This window comes from Bos taurus, chromosome 3 (genome assembly GCF_002263795.3).
Source record: "Bos taurus isolate L1 Dominette 01449 registration number 42190680 breed Hereford chromosome 3, ARS-UCD2.0, whole genome shotgun sequence".
In the NCBI taxonomy this organism is placed as follows: Eukaryota; Metazoa; Chordata; class Mammalia; order Artiodactyla; family Bovidae; genus Bos; species Bos taurus.
The window spans coordinates 15,107,068-15,126,666 of NC_037330.1; the positions used below are offsets into that span (position 1 = coordinate 15,107,068).

Sequence of the window (19,599 nt, forward strand, 5' to 3'; positions counted from 1 at the left end):
TGGTGGCCCCTAGTGTCCCTGTCCCACCTTGCCAATATTAGTTGATATCAGTCTTAAATTTCAGCCAAAGTAATGACTGAAAAATACCTTGCCTTAGTTGACATCTGCCTGACTACTAGGGAGGCAGGTCATCTTTTGATGTCAGTTGTCTGTGTATATCTCCTGTATATCTTTTCTTTTGGTCTAGTTTGCAGAAGTAACTGTGTGTGTTAGAGATATTAATCCTTTTTCATATTTATTATATCTTCTCCCAATGTATTGTCTTTGATTTTATTTACATCTTATGTTACAGGTATATAATGCTTTTATATAATCAAATCTGTCTGTATTTTCCATTGTGGTTTCTAGTTTCCTGATTTGCTTTAAGGTTTCTCAACCATAGACTACAGAAATAGTCACAGATACTCTTCAAGTGCTTTTATTTTTATATATAGTTCTTAAGTATATGAGGAAATTATTCTTGAGTTTAAAGTGAGGAATGGATCTTTGTTTTCTCCAAATGGATAGCTAATTAAGTCCACATGCAGCAAACGTATGTCAAATAAATTAGCTTCTTGCCATATTGAAATGTTAACTCAGAAAGATTTTTTATAGGGACTTCTCTGGTGGTCCAGTGGCTAAGACTCCACACTCCCAATGCATGGGGCCCGGATTCCATCATTGGTCAAGGAATTAGATTGCACAGGTCACAACTAAACCTACATGCTGCAACAAAAGATTGAAGATCCTATGTGCTGCAACTAAGATCCAGTGCAACCAAAAAATAAATGTTCTATATGAGCCTATAAATATATTTTTTTAAGTTTTTACAGGATGGCCACTAGTGTATTCTATATTTATGCAAAGTAAGAAGGGAATCCCTTCCACAAGACCCTTTATTTTGATCTGCCAGAAAAATGTTAAATAACTTTATTGAGGTATAATTTATTGAGGTACTATATAATTCACTAATTTGAAACATACAATTCAGTGATTTAGTATATTCACATGGTTCTACACCCATCTCCACTATCTATTTAAGAACATTCATCTTGGTGCCCGCTAGCAGGCACTTTCCAGTGCAGGTATCCCCTTTTACCCCAGCCTTAATTACCAGGGCTGTCAGCCCGCTAATCTACTTTCTTTCTGTATGGATTTGCTGTTTTTGGACATTTCATACAAATGGAATGTTAGAGTGTTTTCTGTTGCTGGCTTCCTTCATTTAACATAGTGTTTTCAAAGTTCATCTATGTTATAGCAGGTATCAGTGCATCTGGCCTTCAATATCCTTGGGTTTCACATCCTCGCATTCAACTAACTGTGGATTGAAAATGGGCGGAAAAAATTCCAGAAAGTTCCAAAAAGCAGAATTTGAATTTTCTGCATGCACCTATTTATACGGCATTCACGATATACTGAACTGAACTGATGTAGCATTTACTTTGTGTAAGGAATGAGAAGCAATTTAGAGGTGATTTAAATGCATGTAGGTTATATGAAAATACTTTGCCATTTTATGTAAAGGGCATCAGTATGTTTGGGTTTGGTATCTGGGGGGGGTTTTGAAGCCAATCCCCTGCCTATACTGAGGATGACTGTATGCTGTTTTTTAGATGAATAACATTTCGTTGTATGGATAATGTTGCTGTGAATATGTACAAGTTTTTGTGTAGATAAATATTTTCATTTCTCTTAGGTATACACACACACATACATACATATACGCATACACCTAAGAGTGAAATTGCAAGGTTATGTGGTAACTCTGTTTAGCCTTTTGAGTAACTGCCAGACTGTTTTCCAAAGCAACTGCACCATTTTACATTCCGACTCCAATTTTTCCACAGAAAAGTTTTATGAAAAACAAATGTAAGATATTTACAAAGTAAATGGTGCCCTCTTGGAAGTGACTCTTGTTTAGTGTATAACCAAGTAGATTGACCCTGAATTGACAGCCTTTAATCCTGGTCAAAGTGTAATAATTCGTTAATGAGCAAATCTTTCTGATGTTAACTTGTACTTTCCTCCTGTTGCCATTCTAGAATTCCCTAGGGATAGAGATCACTGTCCCTGCACATTCCTTGCAATCATGGACCCATCCCTCCTTTCTCAAAAACAGAATAGAAGTTATATATATTTGATCTTTGTTAACTTTATTAGGAAGAACTAAAGTAAGCTTTGATTAGATTATCTTCCTGACAGACAGTTGATGAGTATAATTTTTTCCTCAGGATTAGCTTTGGGAATTCTTTCTGTGTGTATTTTACTTTTGTGGCTTACTAGTTACAATTTATGTCTGCTATTTCACTTTCCTGTTCTAAGTTTCTGCAATAATTTGTTGGTATAATATAGTATTTCTTTGGTCATGAGAGACATTCTTTCCTCCCTGTTTAATGTTTCTGAAATTAGGAAATAACACAGCTGATAATTACATTTAATGCGGTAGTAGTTTATAAAAAATTTTCCCCTGGAAATGTGGTCATTGATTCGTGAAACCTCTTAGAATCAGTAGCATCTTGGAATTTAAGAAATATGTACAGTATATAAATATAAAAATAGCTAGATTTATTGCTGATTAGTACGGTGTTAGGAATTGTTGGTGATTCTCCCTATCTTTTAAATGAAGGGTTGTTCTGTAGTTGAGTAAAAAAGCTTAATTTGTCCAGGTTTGTAGTTTATGTTGTGTAAATCATTTAGGAACACAGTTCAAATTTTGTTGGTATCTTCATGATATTTTAGCTCTTTGTGATTTCAGTGACTTACGTAACGTTTGTGATTCAGTGGTTTAATGTAAAATATCTTAAACCAATTAGGACACTGCTTATGCTTTTACTGGTAGTACACATAGTGCTTAATTTTAGTTGTTAAAACAATGTGAGAAGATTGAATAGTGTCTAAAGACAATTAAAATACCAGTTCTTTAGTATTTTGATTTTCATTTTATCTATTCTCTGTATACATGATTAAAATATAGTAATACGCACGTTTGCTTATTCAGTCACTAGGTATTTATTGAACGTCTCTTATGGTCCAGGCACTTTACTAAGGATAAAGCAGTAATAAGGCAGAGAGGATTGTTGTTATTATGAAGCAACTGGTCTCATGTAGAATATGGATATTTAGCATGTAGCTTACTAGTATAAGTTGCCTCAGGACTTACAGTATGCTATCAGTTCAGTTCAGTCGCTCAGTCGTGTCCGACTCTTTGCGACCCCATGAACCGTAGCACGCCAGGCCTCCTGGAGTTCACTCAGACTCACGTCCATTGAGTCAGTGATACCATCCAGCCATCTCATCCTCTGTCGTCCCCTTCTCCTCCTGCCCCCAATCCCTCCCAGCATCAGTCTTTTCCAGTGAGTCAGCTCTTCGCATGAGGTGGCCAGAATACTGGAGTTCCAGCTTCAGCGTCATTCCTTCCAAAGAACACCCAGGGCTGATCTCCTTTAGAATGGACTGGTTGGATCTCCTTGCAGTCCAAGGGACTCTCAAGAGTCTTCTCCAACACCACAGTTCAAAAGCATCAATTCTTCGGCGCTCAGCTTTCTTCACAGTCCAACTCTCACATCCATACATGACCACTGGAAAAACCATAGCCTTGATTAGATGGACCTTTGTTGGCAAAGTAATGTCTCTGCTTTTGAATATGCTATCTAGGTTAGTCATAACTTTCCTTCCAAGGAGTAAGCGTCTTTTAATTTCATGGCTGCAATCACCGTCTGCAGTGATTTTGGAGCCCCCAAAAATAAAGTCTGACACTGTTTCCACTGTTTCCCCATCTATTTCCTATGAAGCGATGGGACCAGATGCCATGATCTTCATTTTCTGAATGTTGAGCTTTAAGCCGACTTTTTCACTCTCCACTTTCACTTTCATCAAGAGGCTTTTTAGTTCCTTTTCACTTCCTGCCCTAAGGGTGGTGTTATCTGCATATCTGAGGTTATTGGTATTACTCCGGGCAATCTTGATTCCAGCTTGTGCTTCTTCCAGCCTAGCGTTTCTCTTGAGGTACTCTGCATATAAGTTAAATAAGCAGGGTGACAATATACAGCCTTGACGTACTCCTTTTCCTATTTGGAACCAGTCTGTTGTTCCATGTCCAGTTCTAACTGTTGCTTCCTGATCTGCATACAGGTTTCTCAAGAGGCAGGTCAGGTGGTCTGGTATTCCCGTCTCTTTCAGAACTTCCCACAGTTTATTGTGATCCACACAGTCCAAGGCTTTGGCATAGTCAATAAAGCAGAAATAGATGTTTTTCTGGAACTCTCTTGCTTTTTCCATGATCCAGCGGATGTTGGCAAGTTGATCTCTGGTTCCTCTGCCTTTTCTAAAACCACCTTGAACATCAGGAAGTTCATGGTTCACATATTGCTGAAGCCTGGCTTGGAGAATTTTGAGCATTACTTTACTAGCATGTGAGATGAGTGCAATTGTGCGGTAGTTTGAGCCTTCTTTGGCATTGCCTTTCTTTGGGATTGGAATGAAAACTGACCTTTTCCAGTCCTGTGGTCACTGCTGAGTTTTCCAAATTTGCTGGCATATTGAGTGCAGCACTTTCACAACATCATCACAGTACGCTATATGAACCTCTAAAAAGGAGATCTCCCCTGGTCTAGGGGGTTAGGAAGCGTCTGCCTGATGAACTGACCTTTAAGCTGAGATGGAAAGGATGAGTGGTAGTCGACTTAGAAGGGAATAGAAAAGAGTTCTAGGCAGAGAGAACTATGTGTCCTTCTGGAGGGAGGATGACGGAGACATTTGGGAAACTGAAAAGTTCTTAGAACGCTTAGAACTGTTTCTGTGTTATACATATATTCCTGCTTTTGAGGGGTTTTATTTGCTCCTGCTCTGCTCACAGAAGAATGAGAAATGATGTGGCTAGAGTTAGGTAGAGGAAGATAATAATAACAAAAAAGTAAACACTGTGTGTGTGTGTGTGTGTGAAGTACTTTTGTAAGTACTTCTTATGGACTAGTTCATTGAACCCCGAAACTGTTTTCACAGATGAGACAACAAGGCATGGAGTGCCTTGCCCAAAATTAATCTACCAGAACCTGGAATCTGAGCCTGTGCATTCTGGATCCAGTTTGTGTCCTGAAATACTGTACCATACTGAAAATCTAAATTATGTTTAGGATTAGGGACTTTTATATCCAAAGGTCAACATAAAAACTTCAAAGATTTTAAGCTGAGAAATGACATAATTAGGTTATTTTTAGAAATCATCTTTCTGACTGTATCTTGGGAAAAAGACTGATGGAGAGCAAGATGAATATACAAAGAAATTAGAAAGCCAATATTATATTTGGGGTCAGAATTAATTTTTTTGGACAAGTCAGTGGCCGTGGAATTAGAAGTATATGTAATCAAAAATTATTTATGTGGTTTTCACAAGTTTTAGTTGTTAGGTTGAGGAGTCAAGGATGATCTCCACATTTCTGGTGGTACTGTGATTATTTAGCTAACATGATATATTCTAAGAAATATTACAGTCATCTATAAGAATTTTAAAGAGCATGAAACCCAAGACAAATTAAATGCATAATGAACTATAAATTTGTAAAAGCCTCATATAGTTAATTTATATCTGGTTTTGAATGTTGAAATATAAAGTAATGATTACAATCTCTTAACTGTGTTTAGTAAAGACCACAGAGGAACATGAAAATATTATAGATGAGTCAAGCAAGATTTTACTTATTTTAAGCTAAAAATCTGCAAACACTGTTTAGTATGTAGTGTGGTGATTATAAATGTGTACATATCTAAAAAGGGAAAAAATATTGTTTTTACGTATTAAGAAAAGTTAATAAGATAAATTACTTTTCTTACCAAGTTAAAACAAAAACTTATAAAATGCCTTTTACTTTATATTCATATATTATCATAGCAGCTTCCCTGATGGCTCACTTCGTAAAGAGTCTGCTTGTAATACAGGAGACTGAGGTTCGATCCCTGGGTCAGGAAGATCCCATGGAGAAGGAAATGGCAGTCCACTCCAGTATTCTTGCCTGGGAAATCCCATGGACAGAGGAGCCTGGCAGACTACAGTCCAAAGGGTCATAAGAGTTGGACATGACTTAGTGACTAAACCACTACCACTGTATATATCATGTACATATATTTTTATCTCTCTGCTTGATCTTTCTGTGTAAATGTTTCACAGGCATCTAAGATTTAAGACATTTATTACTGAACTCTTGATCTCACGTTTCTCATCCTGGCAAACAGTTTATCGAATGTTAGCCCCATGAGGGCAGGATTTTTGTGGGTTTTTTGCAATGCTATACAAGTTTTTGTTACATAATGATCACTTAGTAAATATTTGTTGAAGGAGTGTCTAAATGGTCTACCACTGTAGAATTCTCTAGTTGCTCAAGTCTTCATATTTTCTTTCCCTCTTCTCTTCCTCCTTATTGACAAATCATATCAGTTATACCTCTAAAATATCTCTTAATTCATCAATTTTTAAAAAATTTCCAGTGCTACTGCCTTAATATGTCAATTTTATGATTGTTATTTCATAATCAACTCTTGCTATCTTTCTGATTATTCTTCCATAGCAACCAGAGGCGTTTTCTTAAAATGTAGATTGTATCTTGTTACTCCCTACTCAGAGCCTTTCTTTGCATTCCATATCTTTCACGCAGACTAAAAAGGCCTTCTCCAAGCTATTTTTACTTATCTTTGCATTTTCCTTTTGTACCGTTCTCCCTTTGGTTTACCTTTACAATATCAGGGAGTTTTTACACACACCATTCCCCTATTTTGGATTATTTTCACCTCCATATTTTGCCTGGCTAATCCCTGCTCATACTGGGTCTCAGCTTATAGTTACATGTTTTTCTAAGATGTATTTCCCATCCTTCCAAGTTTCCTTGATACTACTTCAAATAGTAGTACCTTCACGTTTATTAGAAGTTAAATACATTTATATGATTAGTCATTCATCGGTCTTCACCTCTAAAATTTAAGGTTCATGACACCAAGGACCACATTTGTATTACTTACGACTATCTACTGTAGATGTCACAATTCTCAAAACATGCTTAGAGACTCTGAAAATATTTATTGAATGGATGAAGAATTTATTGAAATTAAGAATGATGAATCCATAAAGGAAATGATATAATGGTTAGAGAGGTAGTTGGAGAGCCAGTAGAACATGTGATCGTAACAGCCAGGTGAGAGTTTCAAATAGCAAATGTAGCAGAGAGGAGTGATAAGATCAGGACTAAACATGATCTTTGAAGAAGGAAATGGCAGCCCACTCCAGTATTTCCTGCCTGGAGAATTCTGTGGACAGAGGAGCCTGATGGGCTGCAGTCCATGCGGTCGCCAAGAGTCGGACACAACTAAGTGACTTAACAGTAAACATGATCTTTGGGAGGCAGTGTAACATAGTGTTTAAGATGAGCCAGACAGACCTAGACTCTACCTTTTAATCGCTATTAACAAAGAGTTGGATACAACTGAAGTGACTTAGCACGCAAACAGGCACGCCTGTTTTTTCATCTCTAGAAAGAGGGTTGATTGTGATGCTTAAATGAAATAATCTATATAAAACTTTTAACATAGCGCTTTGCACATATTAAGAGCTTGGTGAAATTTAGGTATTTTTATTAATTTTAAATTACTAATGCTAAGCCCACTGTAAGGACTCAATATTTGTAGTACTTAGAAAATATATATAGCTGACCCTTGAACAAAATGGGGATTAGGGGCCTGCCCCTCCAGGTGGTCAGAAATCCACGTAGTCGGTTCCTTGTATATGCAGTTCCTCCACATGTGTGGATTCAGCCAACTGTGAGTCACATAGCACTGTAGTATATACTACTGAAAAAAATCTTTAAGTAGACCTGTGCAGTTCAAACTCTTGTTCAAGGGTCACCTGTAATTAATAATTTTCTAAAAACTTTGTTCACAGATAAAATGATCTAGGAAAAGGGACTTCGTGCATATATTTAATGTTGTTTCCTCTAGAATTTGGGCTAGACGTTTTTGGATTGTTTCAGTGGTGTGAAAATATAAACCCCAACGTTGCACATTAGCTGAATGTTGAATTTGCCTCTCTGAGCATGAATGAAGACATTCTAGGATTCTTAGTTCTGTGTTTCTCCTTGAAACTGTGTTTTAAATGGAATATATTATAGTAAGAACCAAAATAAATTGTGTAACAATATGGAATCCTTGCCCTGAGATGGAAAACCTAGGTTGTATAGATACATCTTTCCAAAAGCTGAAAGAATATCATTCACAAAGAACAGTGCTTTAAAAGTTCAAAAACAACATTTTGGCAGCTGTTGTAGGGACTGCTTTTCAAGCAGTTTACGTTTAGCAGATAAAAAGCATTCTTTGTTGTGAAGTATCTTCAGAACTTGAATTTGTTTTTACTAGACACACTTAAATTTGGTATGTGGAGTTTGCCAGTCATGATTTTCCAGTCTTCCTAAATGGATTCACAAAATATGCCCTTAGGATTTTCTTTTTTCCTCCTTGATGAAGTTAAGGAAACATAAAATTTCTCTTTTCTTACATATATTTCTAGGGTAGTGGTCAATATTTTCAAATTAAATTTCTTTTCCATTTATTGATGTTCTGTTAATAATTTGTGTCACTTGGTTTCAGTTTTTTTCCATTTTTAAAATGAAGAGAGTCATGTTCTCCAAACTCTTCTCTGGAATGTTTTGGAAATAAGTGCTGGTAAAAAAATGCTTTGAGCTTTTTGGAAGAAATACAGAAATTCTACTTTATATTTGTAAATGTACATTAAAACTTCTGGTATTCTTTCATTATGAAAATTAAAAAATGTTGATAAATTTTAAAATGTGTTTACTTTTGAGTAGTGAGTATAAAAGCAGTTGTTTTTGAATAACTTATTATTTGTTTTTATTCCTAAAAGAATTTCTTTTTATAACTAATCAGTAAGATATTTGGCAGACCCATCAGTTCACCATTAGTAACACAAAACCCTGGATTGGCATTAGAATTTAAGAAACAAGAAAGAAAGAGGAGGGAAAAGAATAGAAAAGGAACAAGTTGAAGCCAATAAGATGTAACCCACATAAGGCATGGAATGAATTGAAATATTTGTTGAACACTACCTATGTGCCAGGTACTGTTGTTGATGCTGGAATACTCCATTGAACTAAACTGACAAAAATCCATTTCCATGTGGACTTCACATTCCAATGGAAGGGTATAGGCAATAAATAAATACATTGTACACCAGATGGTGAGAAAAGCGCAGGAGAAATAAAACAGGATAGAGTGTGAGAGGATGTGGGCTGGGTGTTTTCTGTTTTATAGGCAAAGACATAATAGAAGTGACAGTGCAGATCATGCAGTGATCTGGGGAAGGGTGTTCTTGTCGGGTAGAATAAGTGCAAAGACCTGAGGTAGAAGTATTTCATGTTTGAAAAACAGAAGAATACTTGTGTCCCCACCTCCTTGGAATTAAGCAGGAAAACTGGTAGGAGAAGAGGGAGTAGAGGAGATTGTAGGGCATTTAGACCATTGTGAGAACTTGAGTGATATGGGAAGTCATTGAAAGGATTTTTGAGTGGAGGAGTTACTTAATATGATACAGCCTTTAAAGGGATTACCATGCTGTTGAAAAGGCTCTATAGAGATACAAAAGCTGAAGCAAGGAGTCAGTCAGGATGTTTTTAAATAATTCAGGTCAGATATTATCAGTTGGATTTGATAACGTAGCTGTCGAATTAGTGAGAAATAGGTTCTGCATACATTGTGAAGGTGGTGGTGGTGGTGGTTTAGTCACTAAGTTGTGTCCGACTCTTGCAACCCCATGGACTGTAGCCTGCCAGGCTCCTCTGAACATGGGGATTCTCCAGGCAAGAATACTGAAGTGTGTTGCCATTTCCTTCTCCAGGGATTTTGAAGGTAAAGTAGGCTTTTCTGACCAAGTGGACATATGGGATATTTAAAAAAGGAAGGAATCAAAGATGATTAAAATTTTTTGGTCTTAATATTTCTGGTTGGAGTTGCATTTATTGAGATGAGTAAGCCTGTGGGAAGAACAGATTTGAGGGGCTCAGAAAAGGCAAATTGACTTTGGACATGTTAAGCTTGAAGTGCCTAATTATTAATTATATAGTCAGTGTGTGAAGTAGCATTTAGATAATATGCATGTAGAGTTCCAAGAGGAGTCTCAGCTGGTCTCTATCTGGAGATAGAAATTTTTGAATCATCCATGTTAGATGGAATTTAAATTCAAAAGACTGGGTTTCCCTGGTGCCTCAATGATAAAGAATCCCTCTACAACACAGGAGACGCAGATTCAGTCCCTGAGTCAGGAAGATCCCTTGGAGAAGGAAATGGTAACCCACTCCAGTATTGTTGCCTGGAGAATTCCATGGACAGAGGAGCCTGGCGGGTTACAGGCCATCAGTTGGCAAGAGTTGGGCAAGACTTAACTGACTAAAACACCACCACCAAATTCAGTAGACTGAATCTGGTGATTTAGGAAGTGAATGTAAATAGAAAAGGAAAAGGCATACCCTGGGGCACTCCAGTGTTTAGAGTTGAGTGAAAAAAGGAAGAACTGGCAACAAAGACTCCTTAATCACACACTTTAATAATTCTGCATTAAAGTATATGCCTGTTCACAGAAATTGTGGTAATTAAGACCAAAATGGATTCAGATCAGATCAGATAAGATTTTGTCATTTAGAATATTATGAAAAAACTTTTAATTTTTTCAGAGTTTTGAATTTCAGGATGTGAACACATCATTAACACAGATATTAAGAGGAGGTGGCAAGAATACACAGTACAAAAAAGATCTTCATGACCCAGATAATCACGATGGTGCGATCACTCATCTAGAGCCAGACATCCTGGAATGTGAAGTCAAGTGGGCCTTAGAAAGCATCACTACGAGCAAAGCTAGTGGAGGTGATGGAATTCCAGTTGAGCTATTTTAAATCCTAAAAGATGATGCTGTGAAAGGCTGCTGTCAATATGCCAGCAAATTTGGAAAACTCAGCAGTGGGCACAGGACTGGAAAAGGTCAGTTTTCATTCCAATCCCAAAGAAAGGCAATGCCAAAGAATGCTCAAACTACCGCACAATTGCACTCATCTCACACACTAGTAAAGTAATGCTCAATATTCTCCAAGCCAGGCGTCAACAGTATGTGAACCATGAACTTCCAGATGTTCAAGCTGGTTTTAGAAAAGGCAGAGGAGCCAGAGATCAAATTTCCAACATCCACTGGATCATGGAAAAAGCAAGAGAGTTCCAGAAAAACATCTATTTCTGCTTTATTGACTATGCCAAAGCCTTTGACTGTGTGGATCACAATAAACTGTGGAAAATTCTGAAAGAGATGGAAATGCCAGACCACTTGACCTGCCTCTTTAGAAACCTATATGCAGGTCAGGAAGCAACAGTTAGAACTGGACATGGAACAGCAGACTGGTTCCAAATAGGAAAAGGAGTACTTCAAGGCTGTATATTGTCACCCAACTTATTTAACTTATATGCAGAGTACATCATGAGAAACCCTGGGCTAGATGAAGCACAAGCTGGAATCAGATTGCTGGGAGGAATGTCAATAACCTCAGATATGCAGATGACACCACCCTTATGGCAGAAAGTGAAGAAGAACTAAAGAGCCCGTTAATGAAAGTGAAAGAGGAGAGTAAAAAGTTGGCTTAAAGCTCAACATTCAGAAAACTAAGATCATTTGGGCTCCAAAAATCACTGCAGATGGGTACTGCAGCCATGAAATTAAAAGACGCTTACTCCTTGGAAGGAAAGTTATGACCAGTCTAGACAGCATATTAAAAAGCAGAGACATTACTTTGCCAACAAAGGTTCGTCTAGTCAAGGCTATGGTTTTTCCAGTGGTCATGTATGGATGTGAGAGTTAGACTGTGAAGAAGGCTGAGTGCCGAAGAATTGATGCTTTTGAACTGCGGTGTTGGAGAAGACTCTTGAGAGTCCCTTGGACTGCAAGGAGATCCAACCAGTCCATTCTAAAGGAGATCAGTCTTGAGTGTTCATTGGAAGGAATGATGCTGAAGCTGAAACTCCAATACTTTGGCCACCTGATGCAAAGAGTCGACTCTTTTGAAAAGACCCTGGTGCTGGGAAAGATTGAAGACAGGAGGAGAAGGGGACAACAGAGGATGAGATGCTTGGATGGTATCACCAACTCGATGGAGATGAGTTTGAGTAGACTTCGGGTATTGGAGATGGACAGGGAGGCCTAACGTGCTGTGGTCCATGGGGTCGCAAAGAGTCGGACATGACTGAGCAACTGAACTGAACACATCATGGAATAAATAGAAAGTACATGACACTGAAGAGAAATGAACACAATTTTTTAGGGACAGTAAAAAAAACAAAAAGCAGAATTGACTAAATCATAGAGGGTGTGTTTTAGGAAGTAGGGATAGACAAGTCTGAATAGTTAGAGCCAGATTATGAAGAGCCTTATGCCATTGTGAAGTGTTAATATATGAAATGGTAGACAGCAAGAGTTGTCATATGTAAATGACTTGAAAATTACTCTTTGAGCTGTTTGTGTGAATGAATAGAATAGGAACACACTTCAGTCAGTTGCCAGTATTTGTTGAGTAACTACTTAAAATGCTCCTAGTACTACTAGTAAAATTGCTGGCACCTTCTGTTGAGCCTTGCTATGATAGGCCAGTCATTGGGCTATGCATTTTGTTTACAGTTCTTGTATGGGTTTTAAAAGTTATATCACATGATATTTGCTTTGAAAGCCCTACATTCTCATTGGAAAGAAAAGTCTTAAGGCATATAGTTTAAACTATAAAATATTCTACTTCATGTGCTAAATCGCTTCAGTCGTGTCCAACTCTTTGCAACCCTATGGACTGTAGCCCGCCAGGCCCCTCTGTTGATGGGATTTTCCAGGCAAGAATACTGGAATGGGTTGCCATGCCCTCCTCCTGGGGATCTTCCGAACCCTGGGATCTAGCCTGGGTCTCTTATGTTTCCTGCATTGGCAGGCAGGTTCTTTACCACTAGTGCCACTTGGAGAGCCCATTCTACTTCATAAATGGAACTTTCTAAGGGATGTGAAGTGAAAGTCACTCACTCATGTCTGACTCTTTGTGACCCCATAGACTGTAGCCTGCTAGGCTCCTCTGTCCATGGATAGAACACTGGAGTGGGTAGCCGTTCTCTTCTCCAGGGGTTCTTCCCACCCCAGGGATCAAACCCAGGCCTCCCTCATTGCAGGTTCATTTTTTACCATCTGAGCCACCAGGGAAGCCCCTTCTAAGGGATAGGATGTTCTTTTTTTCCCCAGATGCAAGTCTTGGATCATATATTCAGATACATGTTTGAAAGAAAAACTAGTTTGTCCTCAAGAATAGTGAATTACTTTGGTTTTATATTCAGTAGTCATTAGATAGTATAGTAATATAGTTTCTTGAGAATCTTTTTTTAATGAAAAGGGTTTGCCTTGTGTAGATTATTCAGATTCTCTGGTAAGGTGTACCAACTACTGTAAAACAATAAATCTGTATTCTGGGTTTTTTGTTTTTTGTGTTTTTGCATTCTGATTTTAAAATATTTTATGGATTTGGGAGATTGAATTGTGACACCTGACTGTTTGCTATTGGGAAAACTTTTGAAAATATACTTCTGGTGTTTAGAATTTTTTTTTAATTTATTTATTTTAATTGGAGGCTAATTACTTTACAATATTGTGTTGGTTTTGCCATACATCAACGTGCATCCACCACGGTTGTACACATGTTCCCAATCCTGAACCCCCTCTCCCACGTCCCTCCCCATACCATCCCTCTGGGTCATCCCAGTGCACCAGCCCCAAGCATCCTGTATCCTGCATCAAACCTGGACTGGTGATTCGTTTCTTATATGATATTATACATGTTTCAATGCCATTCTCCCAAATCATCCCACCCTCTTATAGCAATTGTTCTGAATAATTTATATAGTTACTTAATGTTTGTCTTTCTCACTATATATAATGATTATAAATTTAGGAACTGGATTTGTTTTGTTCAATACTGTAATTTCCAGGGTGTTGCCCAGTGCCTGGAACATGATGGATGTTTAGAAATATTTTTTAAGGAATGAATTCATGAGTATATGGATTCAGAGTTGAATCGTAAACCAGCATTAGAGATAATTCCAGCCCAAGAGTCTTAACCTGGAAAACCTACCACCTCTTAATAAATAAGATTGGAGTGCTGAAACTAGCCCAAAATATGATTCTTTACCTTGAATGAAATTGATTTTCTTTAAGTAAAATGTGAGAAATATATTCCTTTGAAACTGAGGAATGTTGAAATATATATTATTTTTATCTTAGACTGTGTTTGCTTGACTATCAGTTGCAGAAGCTTGTTGGTTGGATTTTAACAGTGGTTCTTAAACATTGATTTGCACTATACCATTGCAGCTTGTTTATAATATCTGGAGAATAATAGACATATTCTGAAATACAAATTTATTTGTAACTAAGGGAATTTAACCATTTTGAACTGCATTTTGATCCATTTTAACTGTGATTTTGGGTTCTTCCTGACGTTCTTATCTCCTCTCTATACCCATTTCTTGTGTTAATCAATAATTGCCTCTGTTCTGATAAATTTTTGTTATGGTCTATCCTGCAGAGAAAGAGATGCTGGTTGCAAGTTTTGGAGAACCCTGTTTTTTATGGAACTCAATTCTATAAAATTTTCAAAAGATTCCTTGGCAATAACATACACTTGTGATGGACCCTAGAAATACTGCTATGTTAGGATTGGGTTCTGATTCCGAAGGATTTTCAAGAAAGAGTCCCTCTGCCATCAATACGGGCACACTGGTCAGCAAGAGAGAAGTAGAGCTAGAGAACAACACAAAGGAAGAAGAAGACCTTCGCAAGTGGAATCGGGAAAGAAACACTGAAGCAGGGAAAGATAATGGTTTGACTGATGCACAGCAACAGTTTTCAGTGAAAGAAACAAACTTTACAGAAGGAAATTTAAAATTGAAAATTGGCCTTCAGGCTAAGAGAACTAAAAAACCTCCAAAGAACTTGGAGAACTATGTATGTCGACCTGCCATAAAGACAACTATCAAGCACCCAAGGAAAGCACTTAAAAGTGGGAAGATGACAGATGAAAAGAATGAACACTGCCCTTCAAGACGGGTAAGTAGAAGTCCTGACAATACATGATCATTAACACTATTTGGACTAATACTCATTTTTATCAAACCTATGTACGTATTTCAGGAATTTTTATTTTAATCTTTATGTTATTTCTAAATAGTCTATTTTGGGAGCCTCAAACAGATTTTGAGGCTTGTAAGAGAAGCGGGTGGTAGTATAACTATGCATGTATTTGAATTTGTAAAATTATGGCAAATATTTTAAGTGGGGTGTATCCAGATTGCTGTTCCTACATGGCCAAGTGGAAGGAATATTGAATTTTTAGTTAGAAAACCTAGAGTTGAATCTTGCCCTCATACTTACTAACAATATGATGATAGACAAATTGTTAATAACAGAGAAGAAACTGACACTCATAGATGTTAAATGATTATACCACCTACCTTTCAGGATGGTTCTATTCTTGCTGACCTCAAGAATTTTCTAAAGATGAATTAAAAAAGTTTTTTATCTGGACCTTTTTATTTGAAACAATGTTAGAGCTTGTTTTGCACAGCTGATTTTTAAAGGGCTTCAAGATGATTGTCTTTAGTAATCTTTCTATAGTATTTTTTAAAATAGTGCTAATAATAGGTTTTGTAGTAAAAAGATTGCACCCACAATATGTACTTATTTTTAATGTTTAAGTAGTTCATATCCTACTTATATTGTTTGTAGCAGAATATAGTTTTTGGTTCCTGAGGAAAGCTATCTGTATACTCACAAAATTGTGGTAATGAGTAGGTGCTTATTCTTCCAACAGTTACTTTAACATAGAATGTTGACTATGTTACTACCTCTAAATTAGTTCTTCATAAATAATGGGAAGAGCTTGAATTATAGAGTCAGAAGCTAATTCAAGTCCTGGCTTAATAACTGCACACAGGTTATTTGGTTTATCTTACTGAGCTGTGTTTTTCTCATTTATAACATGGAACTGTTTATGCCTATATTAAATGGATAGGCATTGGAAACAACCCAAGTGCCCATCAACAAACAGTTGGCTTAAGAAGATGTGGTGTGTGTATATGTGCATATATGTATATTTATGGAATATTAGCCATAAAAGAATGAAATATTGCCATTTGCAGCAACATGGATAGACCTAGAGAATATTATAGTTAGTAAAGTAAGTCAGAGAAAGACAAATATTATAGGATATTACTTACATGTGGAATCTAAAAATAATATAAATGAATCTTTATAGAAAACAGAAACAGACTTACAGACAGAAAACAAATTTATGGTTATCAAAGGGGAGAAAGGGATGGAAAGACAAATTAGTATAATCAACAATTGTACATGAAGTAGATATGCAGTGTGGATTTACTGTATAGAGCAGGAAATTATGTTCAGTATGTTATGATAACCTATAATGGAATATAATCTGAAAAAAATGCTGAATCCCTTTGCTGTACACCTCAAATGAACACAATATTGTAAGTCAGCTTTACTTCAATTTTAAAAAATAATTAAATTTGTGTATAGTATTTAGTATGAGATAAATTCTTGTAAGTGTTCTATTCTCCCTTTTTACAGCCTAAGATATGGATTTATAACCTGGGATCTCTAGAAAGGTTTGGTTTCTTATGATTGCTCTCGGACTATGATAATCTGTGAAGAATTTTGTGTTCATTTTGATGCATTTTTACATAGCTCTTAGCAGCTTTACTAAGGGTTTCATCACTCCAAAAAGACTGAGCATCAGTGGCTCAGGAGAGAAAGCTAGACTGTTAAAAGGCATGTTGGTAGTCTGAGAAAGCTTGTGGAGCAGAAGTGGGGGGAGAGGGAGTTGTTTTATTTATTTTAAAGCAAGGCTTTACCAAAACAACCAAACCATTTCCCCCCGGATTCTTCAAAAATAGTTGGGTTTTTGTTAGTGGTGATTTTAAAGCAAGATTAGGCCTTAGATTTCTAGTAAAAACATAGAAACATAGATCATATATTTTATTTCTTAATAGAAGTTTTCTTTTGGCAGTGTTCAGAGGGCAAAAATAATTGCCCTGTGAAAAAATATTTTGCTAGAATGATTGCTGTTTATGTAAAAAAAAATTTTTTTTTTGGCTGTGCTGGCTTTTCATTGCTGCACACGGGCTTCTCATTGTGGTGGCTTCTCGTGTTGCAGAGCTAGGGCTCTAGGGCGCATGGGCTTCAACAGTTGTGGCACCTAGGCCCAGCAGTTACGGCTCCTGGGCTTCTAGAGCACAGGCTCAGTAGTTGTGGCACAACGCCTTAGTTGCCCCATGACATCTAGGATCCTCCGGGATTAGGGATCGAACTCTTTATGGCCTGCGTTGACAGGTGGATTCTTTACCATTGATCACCAGAGAAGCCCAGTTTATATAACGGCAAAATATAATGGTTCAGTTCCTTAAGTGAAATTTTCCCTTTCTCAAATTATGTGACATATTGTTAAATTTATAGTAGTTGACTCATGGACCCTATTATTTAGAGCGATCCAAATATGTCATTTTTTTTTTAATCCAAAATTTAGGAATTGTCACATTAATAACTAAAGTTTAAAGTTTAGTTCATTCCTTTGAGAAGTAGTAGATACTTTTTGTATCTTTTAGTTAAAGTTGTAGAAGTTATAGATTTTAAGGGTCCTATTTTTTAAAATGTATTTTCCCCCAGTTTTATTGTGATAAGATTTGACATACAGCACAGTGTACAGTTTAATATGTATTTGGTTTATTTTTAATTAGTTTTGAGATTTATCTTTCTATATTACATTTTGGCAAAATTAAAAAATGTTATAATGTTCAGTGTTGGCAAGAATATAGGGGAAACAAGCACTCTCATGCACTGTTGGTGGAGAGTATATTGATACTGTACTTTTTGAGAGCAGTTTGCTTGTATCTGTGACAATTTAAAATGGACAATTCCTTGATTCCACAGTGTCACTTCTAAGAAACTATCTTATAGAATACTTGCTAGTGTATAGCAAGATACATGTATAAAATATTTATTAGAAGTATAGATTCCTGATACCTTCTTATTGGTTCTGACTCAATATGTCTGGGTATTTTAAAAAATGTCTTTATTGAGGTATAATTCATGTATCATACCATCCACCCATTTAAACTGTACAGTTTGTGGTTTTGTTATTGATATATAACATTATTAATTTTTAAAAGTTGTAAAATATGTTAATATAGAATTTGCCATTTTGATCATTTTTAAGTGTAAATTCAGTGTCACTAATTCCATTCACAGTGTTGTTCAACCATCCTCACTATCTCTTTCCAAAACCATCTCATCATACCGAATAGAAACTCTGTAACCATTAAATAATAAATCTGTCTTGTTACAGAGCCCCCTCCCCCAGTCTCTGGTGATTCATAATCTACTTCTGCCTCTATGAAATTGTCTGGAATCATGCAGTATTGGTCCTTTTGTCTCTGGCTTCTTTCACTAGCATGTCTTCAAGTTCATCCATTTGTAGCATGTACCAAAACCTCTTCGTTTTTGTGGTTGAATAATATTTCATGTACATTTAGGCCACATTTTGTTTAAAATTCATCATCTGTGGGTACTTGGTTTGCTTCAACATTCTGGCTATGGGAAAACATGCTACAGTGAACACTGGTGTACAAACATCTGTTTGAATTCCTGTGTTCCATTTCTTTCGGTACTATACTTAGGAGTAGAATTGTTGGATCCTGTGATGTCTTTGAGGAACTGCCAAACTGTTTTCCATAGCAACTGTACCATTTCATAGTCCCACCAGCAGTGCATGGGGGTTTCAGTTACTCCAAATTCTCTTCAGTACTTGTTATTTTCTGTGTGTGTGAGTGTTCGTGTGTATGTATGTGTATTTTAAATAATAGCCACTCTAAAGAGTATGAAGTTGTATCTCACTGTGGTTTTCCTTCCTTTTCCCTGATGACTAGTAACATTGAGCATCTTTTCCTGAGCTTGTTTGATTTGCATATCTTCTCTGGAGAAATGTCTGTTTAAATCTTCTGACTATCTTTGAATTGTGGATTTTTTTTTTTGTTGCTGAGTTTTCAGGGTTCTAGATATATTCTGTATATGACTTGCTAATATTTTTTCCCTGTGCTGTGAGCTGTCTTTTTCACTATCTTGATAGTGTCCTCTGATGCACAACCGTTTTCAATTTTGATGAACTCTAATTCGTCTATTTTTTCTTCTATTGCCTGTGCATTGATGTCATAGCCAAGATATCTCTTCCAAATCTAGCATCATAAGGATTTTCCCCTTATGAAAAAAAAAAGGTTTTACAGTCCTCTCTCTTATGTTTCAGTCTTTGAGAGATTTTCAGGTACCCCTCTCACCCTGAACTTGCTCTCAACTGATTACTATAGCAAGGAATACTTTGGACATGGAAAACTGTTACAAATTTAATGCCTAAGAGTATGGATACTGGACTAGCAGCTTTGATCAGTATTACACTCCTATGGTTCAGACTTTAAAAGACAAAAAAGGAAACAAAC

General features: G+C 36.7%; 1 protein-coding gene across 10 annotated transcripts in view; it reads left to right on the forward strand.

The window, feature by feature from the left end:
* Positions 1-19,599, forward strand: part of ASH1L (ASH1 like histone lysine methyltransferase) — a 208,014-nt gene that overhangs the window by 16,646 nt on the left and 171,769 nt on the right. For 6 of the 10 annotated variants that reach the window (XM_010802923.4, XM_024989639.2, XM_015462302.3 and 3 more), the window contains one exon: positions 14,622-15,142. The exons of 1 other annotated variant lie outside the window; for it this stretch is intronic. In XM_010802923.4, the coding sequence (XP_010801225.1) occupies positions 14,723-15,142 (420 nt within the window). In that variant the 5' untranslated portion in view covers positions 14,622-14,722. Of the gene's footprint in view, positions 1-14,621; positions 15,143-19,599 lie in introns of those variants that run through there. 3 more of the 10 variants (NM_001192743.1, XM_059884808.1, XM_024989641.2) reach the window with 3 other exon arrangements.